General features: G+C 43.3%; 1 protein-coding gene across 1 annotated transcript; it reads right to left on the bottom strand.

Moving 5' to 3' along the window:
- Nucleotides 1-47: 47 nt before the first annotated feature.
- Nucleotides 48-11,169, bottom strand: haus4 (HAUS augmin-like complex, subunit 4). The gene is made up of 9 exons (XM_064942730.1): nt 10,724-11,169; nt 10,328-10,467; nt 9,451-9,582; nt 5,477-5,617; nt 4,924-5,020; nt 2,992-3,137; nt 2,776-2,906; nt 2,532-2,600; nt 48-874 (listed from the first exon to the last, which is right to left on the bottom strand). The coding sequence occupies exons 1-9, from the start codon at nt 10,791-10,793 to the stop codon at nt 691-693; spliced, it is 1,110 nt and encodes a 369-aa protein (XP_064798802.1). The 5' UTR covers nt 10,794-11,169; the 3' UTR covers nt 48-690.
- Nucleotides 11,170-11,278: the final 109 nt, after the last annotated feature.

Genomic DNA, 11,278 nt, shown 5'->3' with positions numbered 1-11,278 from the left:
TAAAACATTTGCTGGTCTGATGTAATTAATAACAAACATCCAGATGCTGCACTTGATGAATTTATTAAATTGTTTCTTCCAAATATAGATAAACATACACCTGCAAGAACTATTAAGGTTCTATGGATTGATGAGCAATTGAAAAATTGTATGGTTGAAAGATGGGGCAAAAGGAGTGGCTAATAAGTCTGTCTGCACATCTGATTGGCTGATTTACTGCAAATTGAGAAATTATGTGACCGAACTCAACAAAAAGTAGAAGAAACTGTATCATGAAGCCAAGATCAACATTTGAGTACTTTAAATTATGGGCAGAAAGACAAATTCAACTCCATATTTCATCAAATGAAATGGTTTATTCATCACAGAACCATTTGATGTTGCCAATTATTTTAATGATTACTTCATTAGCAAAGTGGGCAAACTTAGGCAGGAAATGCCAACAATTACATGAAAATGTAGGATTCTGAATGTACTGTTATGCTATATCAGAGTGGGATTATTAAACTGAACAACAATCAAGACAACACCAGGTAATCATACATTTTATAACAAAAAACAATCAAAACCATAATTTTACACTATGGAGATAGTTAGTCAACAAAAGTGTGAAGAGAATTCTCTTGAAAACATCCGGACAAGACTCTTAACTGTTTTTCTGAAACAGAACTGTCTGATGTCAATTCCGAGTTAGTCCGTGTGCTGAGAGAATTCCTTCAGAGCCCAACTCTTGGTGTCAATCTCCTGACGCAGTCTGGAATATTCCTCAGCTAGAGCCTCAAATTCCTTGCCAAATATCTCAAAGGATGACAGTTTGCACTCCACAGACTGCTTCTCTAACTGGGAGGCATTCAGCTCCGTTTCCAGCTTCTCCCTGCAATGAAGACACACAAGAACAAGGACTGAATGAGAGAGGCAGGTGTAACTACAATGAACAAAAATATAAAATGCAACAATTGTATGAACTGAGTTACAGTTCATACAAGGAAATCAGTCAATTGAAATAAATTCATTACACTCCAATCTATGGATTTCACATGGCTGAGAATACAGATATGGTCACAGATAGCTTTTTAAAAAGTGTGGGCGTGGATCAGAAAATCAGTCAGTATCTGATATGACCACCACTTGCCTCATGCAGCGCAACATCTCCTTCGCGTGGAGTTGATCAGGCTGTTGATTGTGGCCTGTTGTCTCACTCCTCTTCAATGGTTGTGTGAAGTTTCTGGATATTGGCGGGAACTCGAACATACTGTCGTACACATCCATCCAAAGCATCCCAAACATGCTGAATGGCCATGAAAGAACTGGGCCATTTTCAGGTTCCAGGAATTATGTGCAGATCCTTGCGACATGGGGCCGTGCATTATCATGCTGAAACATGAGGTGATGGCGGCAGATGAATGGCATGACAAGAGCCTCAGGATCTCATCACGGTATCTCTGTGCATTCAAATTGCCGTAGATCAAATGCAATTGCGTTCATTGTCCGTAGCTAATGCATGCCCATAACATGCCACCATGGGGCACTCTGTTCACAACACTTACATTAACAAACCGCTCACCCACACAACACCATACACGCTGGCTGCCATCTGCCCAGTGCAGTTGAAACCAGGATTCATCCGTGAAGAGCACACTTGCATGCCAGTGGCCATCAAATAAAGGTAAATAAAGGTAAAAAAAAACAAACAAAAAAAGGTAAACATCGGTAACGACGCCGAACTGAAGTCAGGTCAAGATCCTGGTGAGGACGACGAGCATGCAGATGAACTTCCCCGAGACGGTTCTGTCAGTTCGTGCAGAAATTCCTGGTTATGCAAACCCACAGTTTCATCAGCTGTCCAGGTGGATGGTCTCAGACGATCCCGCAGGTGAAGAAGCCGGATGTGGAAGTCCTGGGCTGGCGTGGTTACATGTCTGCAGGTGTTAAGCTAGTTGGACATACTGCCAAATGATCTAAAACTACGTTGGAGGCAGCTTATGGTAGAGAAATGAACATTAAATTCTCTGGCAACAGCTTTGGTGGACATTCCTGCATTCAGTATGCCAACTGCACACTCCGTCAACTTGAGACACAAACATTTGCAATAACATCTGCTGAACATGTGTATGTGACCAATAAATTTGATTTGATCTGTGGCATTGTGTTGTGTGACACAACTGCCCATTTTAGAGTGGGCTTTCATTATCTCCAGCACAAGGTGCACGTGTGTAATGATCATGATGTTTAATAAGCTTCTTGCTATGCCACACTTGTTAGGTGGATGGACTATTTTGGCAAAGGAGAAATGCTCACTAACAGGCTAACAAGCTTTTTGTGAGTATGGAACATTTCTGGGATCTTTTATTTCAACTCATTAAACATGGGACCAGCACTTTACATGTTGCGTTAATTTTTTTGCTAGAAAAGACAGAAGCTAACTCCTTGATCCTGCTTTGTAGTATACCCCTCTAGTGTTGAGATCCCCAAGAGTGGTTGATATGATAATGACGTATTGAGATGCTGGGCAGTGGAAGCATTTGACTCACCTTATTTTTTTATGGGCAGATATTGTGTCTGCTGTGTAGGTATCTAGCTGAATTTCCAACATCTCAGCTCTGTTGTGAAGACAGATAGTTAAGGAAATGTAAAATATATATGGAATATTTGTTTTATATAATAATAATAATATATATAATATAATATAATATATATTTGTTTTTCATACACGGTGAATTGCATTTGAAGGATCCCAGTGTACAGTAGGCGTGTACACAGGGGAGACTATCGCACCTGATCTTCTGCATGATGATCTCACATTTGGCCTCAAAGTAATCAATCTTTTTCCTGTCCAGCTCTTTCTGGGCTTTCAGCCTGTGGTCCAGGATCAGAGACTGGAGAATCTGGATGCACCCTAACAGCTCCTGGAGAGAGAGAACACGTCGATTGTGAGTGAAGATCATAACATGTGAGACTAATACATCTAACCGTGTGGTGAGCTTCTCTTACAGAGAGGTAGCAGTGAGTTTGCCTTTGCAGTAGGGAGGCACTCTCACGGCTCTTCTCCTTCAGACTCTCTGCTCTTTTCCTTTCTCTCTCCAGGAGACCAGGCAAGTGAGACAGCTTCATGTTCTTCAGCCCTTCACTCTCATCCTCTGTCCAAGAAAGAAGAGGAGTGTTATGTTTCACAATTCACACAGGTGAGCTGCTATGCCATAAAGCCAAAAACTGCAACATTGTGCCATAAAGCTAAATAAATACTGCCACATTTGCTAATGCCTGTCAATGTCCATTACATAATAAGACACTCAGAAGTAAGATCCTATATATACAGTGGGCTTCAAAATTACTGGCACCCTTGACTGGCAATGCACAAACAATATTTAAAAAATAAACAATATAATTAGAGAAACTCAAAATACCAACATGTGAGAAATACTTTATTAATATTTCAATGGAACCCACCAAAATAATTGATTGATTTAATTAAAAACAACGTCATCAAAATTATAGTTTCACAATTAATGGCACACTTAAAGATTATTGTAAATAACATCTACCAAAATTAAACCAGGAATTAATTCCACTTATTTATGTTTATCTAAGTCTTAAGGAACTATATTGAGGCCTTACATTACTTCCCGTTTCACTAGGGAATAAAAAAATGAGGTAACACGCATGCAATATCCCTTTGTCATCTAACACCATGAAGTAAACAAAAGAACTGGCAGTTTAAAAGAGAATGATGGTCGTAGACCTTCATAAATCTGGTAATGGCGACAAGATCCACAAACCATGGAATATACCACTGAGCACTGTCAGGGCAATCATATAAAAATTCTAAAGATATGGAACAGTTAAACCTCGCGGGTAGAGGACGCAAATGCATTTTGCCCCCAAGGATAGGGAGGATGGTGAGAAAAGCAACAAAATCCACAAGAACCACTGTGAAAGAATTGCAGGCCTTGGTGGCGTCTTGGGTTCACCAGGTTTCAAAAAGCACCATCAGACACCACCTCCACAACCACAGGCTCTTTGGAAGGGTTGCCAGAAGAAAACCCTTTCTGACCCCAAGACACAGACGCAAGCACTTGGAGTTTGTCAAACGTCATTTCAATTATGACTGGAAGAAGGTGCTCTGGTCAGATGAGACCAAAATTGAACGTTTTGGTCAGATACATTTTCGGAATGTTTGGCGTCGAAACAGAGATGCTTACTAGGAGGCACCACATACCCACAGTGAAATATGGTGGTGGGTTAGTGATGTTTTGGGGCTGTTTTAATTCCAGATGTCCAGGGGCAGTGGTTAAGATTGATGGCATAATGAATTCCACCAAGTATCATGCAATTCTGGCTGACAATCTGGTTGCCTCTGTCAGAAGGCTGGAACTTGGCCGTTTTGGGTCAAGACAATGACCCAAAACATACCTCAAGTTCTGTGACAAAATCAATGTTCTGCCATGGCCATCTCAGTCACCGGACCTCAATCCAATCAAAAACCTGTGGGCTGAGTTGAAGAGGGCAGTTGATAAGTGCAAACCCAAGAATGTGAAGGATCTTGAAAGGATCTGCATAGAGGAATGGTCCAAAATCCCTCCAAATATGTTCCTTAACCTTACAGGAAAAGACCTCATCCTGTTGTCCTTGCCAGAAGTGGTGGCACTAAGTTCTAAATGAGGTGTGCAATAATTATGTAACCTTGATTTTGGTGAAATGTATTTTGTATTAAATAATTTTATGATTTTGGTTGGTTCCATTGACACATCAATCAAGTACAGTATTTCTCACATTGGTCATTTGAATCTCTCTATATAATTATATTGTTTATATTTTTTAAAGTATTGTTTGTGCATTGCCAGTCAGGGGTGCCAGTAATTTTGGAGCCCACTGTATATATAGGCTACATGTCTCCGTTTTGGTAAAAATCTGATGTCTCTTTACCCCATTCAGGCTGATAGTAGGAGAGGACGCTGAAACATTTCTTCTTCAGATGCTTTTCTAGTTCTCTAGGCAGTCTCTGTTTCATTTTCCATACATCCTGTTTAGAGAAACATGAATCGTTCTAAGAAAATAGTTCATAAAACATGTTTAGTTTGTGTGGGAATGAGAGCAGTTACCAGAGCTGTAGAGAAGCAGTGTGTGTGTGATAGTGTACCTAAATATGAAAAGCACTCGCACATCTGAGATTACTTGTTGCAGGTGGATGGGAATTATTAGATAATACCTTGAAAGAAAAAAAAGAAAAAACAATGCGCTTGCTAGTGCATCTACCATCCTGACTAGCTGTCTCGGCCCGAGCCATTAACTGTCCCTCTCCATCTTCGGGGGATGCAGCTTTCAAAGACTTGGCCTCTTTTGGTTGACCTTTCATGATATATTGCTGTTTTTCTTCTTCTCTTGAACCGCTTTTAGATTCTATGAAAGCGCTACAGAAATGTAATCAATTATTATTAATAGAGTTGAAGTATCAGGCTCACGGACAAAGAGTACCTACCTGCTCTTGTGGCATCAGCTCGAGCACCTGTTGGGCACTCAGTCCTAGAACAGGGGGCTGGTCCTGGCTGGCGGTGGCACTCGGGTTCAGCTGCCTGACACACTGGGCCACCACCAGACACTGCTCCACAGTTTCATAGAACTACCAGGGGAAAACCAGAATTAAGTTTATTCTAAGATTATACAGTACTTTGAATGATCGATTTCAACTAAAGTAACATTTTGGGAAATCAAATTCACAATGGGTGGTTAAACTTCAATAATGAACATCTTAGTTACAGTGCATTCGGAAAGTATTCAAACCCCTTGACTTTTCCACATTGTTACATTACAGCCTTATTCTAAAATGGATTAAATTGTTTTGCCCCCTCAATCTACACACAATACCCCATATTGACACAGGAAAAACAGGTTTAGGCATGTTTGCAAATGTATTTACAATAAACTGATATATCACATTTACATAAGTATTCAGGCCCTTTACTCAGCACTTTGTTGAAGAACCTTGAGCGGCGATAACAGCTTTAAGTCTTCTTGGGTACGACGCTACAAGCTTGGCACACCTGTATTTGGGGAGTTTCTTCCATTCCTCTCTGCAGATCCTCTCAAGTTCTGTCAGGTTGGATGGGGAGTAGCGCTGCATAGCTATTTTCAGGTTTATCAATAGATGTTCGATCGGGTTCAAATCTGGGCTCTGGCTGGGACACTCACAGACATTGAGACTTGTCCCGAAGCCACTTCTGCGTTGTCTTGGCTGTGTGGCTTAGTCGTTGTCCTGTTGGAAGGTGAACTTTAGCCCCAGTCTGAGGTTCTGAGTGCTCTGAAGTAGGTTTTCATCAATGACCAACCTCTCTGTACTTCGCTCAGTACACATTTCCTTCGATCCTGACTCATCTCTCTTAAAATTGTATTTCACCTTTATTTAACCAGGTAGGCTAGTTGAGAACAAGTTCTCATTTGCAACTGCGACCTGGCCAAGATAAAGCATAGCAGTGTGAACAGACAACACAGAGTTACACATGGAGTAAACAATAAACAAGTCAATAACACAGTAGAAAAAAAAAGAGTCTATATACATTGTGTGCAAAAGGCATGAGGAGGTAGGCAAATAATTACAATTTTGCAGATTAACACTGGAGTGATAAATGATCAGTTGGTCATGTACAGGTAGAGATATTGGTGTGCAAAAGAGCAGAAAAGTAAATAAAATAAAAACAGTATGGGGATGAGGTAGGTAAAATTGGGTGGGCTATTTACCGATAAGACTATGTACAGCTGCAGCAATCGGTTAGCAGATGTTTGAAGTTGGTGAAGGAGATAAAAGTCTCCAACTTCAGCGATCCAGTCACAGGCAGCAGAGAACTGGAACGAAAGGCGGCCAAATGAGGTGTTGGCTTTAGGGATGATCAGTGAGATACACCTGCTGGAGCGCGTGCTAAGGGTGGGTGTTGCCATCATGACCAGTGAACTGAGATAAGGCGGAGCTTTACCTAGCATGGACTTGTAGATGAACTGGAACCAGAGGGTCTGGCGACGAATATGTAGCGAGGGCCAGCCGACTAGAGCACACAGGTCGCAGTGGTGGGTGGTATAAGGTGCTTTAGTGACAAAACGGATGGCACTGTGATAAACTGCATCCAGTTTGCTGAGTAGAGTGTCGGAAGCTATTTTGTAGATGACGTCGCCGAAGTCGAGGATCGGTAGGATAGTCAGTTTTACTAGGGTAAGTTTGGCGGCGTGAGTGAAGGAGGCTTTGTTGCAGAATAGAAAGCCGACTCTAGATTTGATTTTCGATTGGAGATGTTTGATATGAGTCTGGAAGGAGAGTTTACAGTCTAGCCAGACACCTAGGTACTTATAGATGTCCATATATTCAAGGTCGGAACCATCCAGGGTGGTGATACTAGTCAGGCGTGCGGGTGCAGGCAGCGAATGGTTGAAAAGCATGAATTTGGTTTTACTAGCGTTTAAGAGCAGTTGGAGGCTACGGAAGGAGTGTTGTATGGCATTGAAGCTCGTTTGGAGGTTAGATAGCACAGTGTCCAAGGACGGGCCGGAAGTATACAGAATGGTGTCGTCTGCGTAGAGGTGGATCAGGGAATCGCCTGCAGCAAGAGCAACATCATTGATATATACAGAGAAAAGAGTCGGCCCGAGAATTGAACCCTGTGGCACCCCCATAGAGACTGCCAGAGGACCGGACAGCACGCCCTCCGATTTGACGCACTCTGTCTGCAAAGTAGTTGGTGAACCAGGCAAAGAAGTCATCAGAAAAACAAAGGCTACTGATTCTGCCGATAAGAATATGGTGATTGACAGAGTCGAAAACCTTGGCAAGGTCGATGAAGACGGCTGCACAGTACTGTCTTTTATCGATGGCCGTTATAATATCGTTTAGTACCTTGAGCGTGGCTGAGGTGCACCCATGACTGGCTCGGAAACCAGATTGCACAGCGGAGAAGGTACGGTGTGATTCGAGATGGTCAGTGACCTGTTTGTTGACTTGGCTTTCGAAGACCTTAGGATAGGCAGGGCAGGATGGATATAGGTCTGTAACAGTTTGGGTCCAGGGTGTCTCCCCCTTTGAAGAGGGGGATGACTGCGGCAGCTTTCCAATCCTTGGAAAGGTTGAACAGGCTGGTAATAGGGGTTGCGACAATGGCGGCGGATAGTTTCAGAAATAGAGGGTCCAGATTGTCAAGCCCAGCTGATTTGTACGGGTCCAGGTTTTGCAGCTCTTTCAGAACATCTGCTATCTGGATTTGGGTAAAGGAAAACCTGGAGAGGCTTGGGCGAATAGCCAGGTTTCCTCCAGATGTGACGCTTGGCATTCAGGCCAAAGAGTTCAATCTTGGTTTCATCAGACCAGAGAATCTTGTTTCTCATGGTCTGAGAATCCTTCAGGTGCCTTTAAAGAAACTCCAAGTTGGCTGTACCTTTTACTGAGGAGTGGTTTTGATCCGGCCCTTCTACCGTAAATGCCTGATTGGCGGAGTGCTGCAGAGATGGTCTTCCTTCTGGAAGATTCTCCCATCTCTACAGAGGAGCTCTACAACTCTGTCAGAGTGACCATCAGGTTCTTGATCACCTCCCTGACCAAGGCCCTTCGCCCCGATTGCTCAGTTTGGCCAAGCGGCCAGCTCTAGGAAGAGTCTTGGTGGTTCCAAACTTCTTCCATTTAAGAATGATGGAGGCCAATGTGTTCTTGGGGGCCTTCAATGCTGCAGAAATGTTTTGGTTACCCTTTACCAGAGCTGTGCCTCGACACAATCCTGTCTCTGAGCTCTATGGATAATTCCTTTGACCACATGCCTTGGCTTTCGCTCTCACATGCACTGTCAACTGTGGGACCTTATATAGACAGGTGTGTGCCTTTCCAAATCATGTCCAATCAATTTAATTAACCACAGGTGGACTCCAATCAAGTTGTAGAAACATCTCAAGGATGATCAATGGACACATGATGCCCTGAGCTCAATATCGAGTCTATTCTAAAGGTATTTCTGAGACTGTAGCAAAGATAACCATTCCAACAGGACGACCCTAAGCACACAGCCAAGACAACGCAGGAGTGGTTTTGGGACAAGTCTCAATGTCATTGAGTGGCCCAGCGAGAGCCCGGACTTGAACCCAATTGAACATCTCTGGAGAAACCTGCAAAGCTCCCCATCCAACCTGACAGAGCTTAAGAGGATCTGCAGAGAAACTCCCCAAATACAGTTGGGCCAAACGTGTTGCATCATACCCAAGAAGACTTGAGTCAAGGGTCTGAATACTTATGTACTTCTCTCTCCCCTAAACCTGTTTTTGCTTTTACATTATGGGGTATTGTGTGTAGCTAAAGGGATCCTACTACTACTACTACTACAGTAAGTGTACTGTGTGCTGCTCTGCTAGACATGCAACAAGAATAGAGCAGACTAGAGTTCTGTATAGCTGAGTCAATTGGGCAAAGAATATTGTTCTGTATTGTACCGTGTCGTCCTCTGGGGCCACAGTGGAGTGATGCTTTCTGACACAGTGCTCCTGGATCATCTCCTGCAGTAGCCTGTACATGCTTTCTGAGCACAGCCAGCTAAGCCTCTGTGTCTGCAGCTCCCTCTCAGCCTGGATTTAAACAACAATCTCAGCCATTTAAAGCCATTCCCACAACACACACCCTCACACAGAGTCGTCCCAAGTCCAAGACATGGTCTTAATATGGCACATCAAATGACAACACTCCAGTACAGTGTAATAACATAAGTCTAATTTCTCACAGTAATAGAAATGCAATTGTATTATTATGAGATGGGAGAATTTAATGCTCCTGGATGTACCAGCATGTTTAAATGTGGGCATGAGCCAAGCATTTGTTTAAATATTATTATTATTTTGTCATTACTTTTACCCCTTTTTTCTCAGTATCCAATTAGTAGGTAGTTAGTCTTGTCTCATCGCTGCAACTCCCGTATGGAATCGGGAGAGGCGAAGGTCGAGAGCCGTGCGTCCCCCGAAACACAACCCAACCATGCCACACTGCTTCTTGACACAATGCCCACCTAACCCAGAAGCCAGCCGCACCAATGGGTCGGAGGAAACACTGTGGACCTGGCGACCGTGTCATCGTGCACTGCCCACCACAGGAGTCGCTAGTGCGTGATGGGACAAGGACATCCCCGCCGGCCAAACCCTCCCCTAACCCGGACAGCGCTGGGTCAATTGTGCCCCACCCCATGAGCCTCCCGGTCACGGCCGGATGCGACAGAGCCAGGATTCGAACCCAGAATCTCTTGTGGCACAGCTTGCACTACGACGCAGTGTCTTAGACCATTGCACCACATGATAAGTCGTGTGTGTGTCTGTGTAGTACCTTCTCCAGCTCTCTCTTCAGTGTGACAGTAAGGCCAGTGCGGTCCACATGCTGTGACAGCGTTGCCAGGAGCTTGCAGAATAGAGGATGCTGGGTCAGGTCTTCTTCTGTCAGCTGACACAGTGGGAATGAGGCAAGGACTGAAATAAAAAGTTGTTACAGGAGAAAACATGCATAATGATTATGGTTTGATGTATGCTACCTCCAGGATGACACTACCATACTTCTCAAATTACCAAAACAAAAAGTATTGACTTGACAGCTAAAAAGTAGGCGATATACACTATTGTGTGTTAATCCAGTTACTAACAATGACGAGAACATCAGCAATAGGCGAAAACATAGCTATGACACTTTCACTTGTCTTTATTGCAGGCTGATTGCAAGATGGAAAACCTTGTTGATGCAAGTCGTCTGCTTTTCCCAGTAATGGAACACTCGCAGAATCATCATACGTGGACATCATCACTTGACCGAAGACCCCGCCTCACCTGACATACAAAGACGCTCCTGGATAAACGTAAGACGCTAATAAAAAGAGTATATGATACCGGTCTACCGTTATCAAAAGCACACAAACTAGCCAAGCAAGCTAGCTAGCGGTCTTTTGTTGATAACGTTAGCTAGACGTCATCTGGTTCGTTGCAACACAGCAGAATATAGCTAATGTTAATCAGATTGTAACGGTTGTTTACAGAGGGTGTAGCAGAACATATTGACAAAACAAAATAAAATCGTTGGCGACCAAACTTGGACGCAAATAACAATTGACTGAGCTGAGCTAGCAACTTCCTTCTCCAGCTCCCGCGCTTCTGTCCAACCAGTCATCTGATTGGTTAATGCCACAAGGCATTCAGGGTAAAACTGGAAGGCAAATCATAACAGCAGCCCACAGTTCTGATAATACTTCAGTGCAGCCGACCCACCTCTGGTTACGTTCATATACACCTC

This window comes from Oncorhynchus masou, chromosome 28 (genome assembly GCF_036934945.1).
Source record: "Oncorhynchus masou masou isolate Uvic2021 chromosome 28, UVic_Omas_1.1, whole genome shotgun sequence".
NCBI lineage: Eukaryota > Metazoa > Chordata > Actinopteri > Salmoniformes > Salmonidae > Oncorhynchus > Oncorhynchus masou.
Note: the sequence above shows the minus strand (reverse complement) of the source record. Positions and strands in the feature narration are given on the sequence as shown.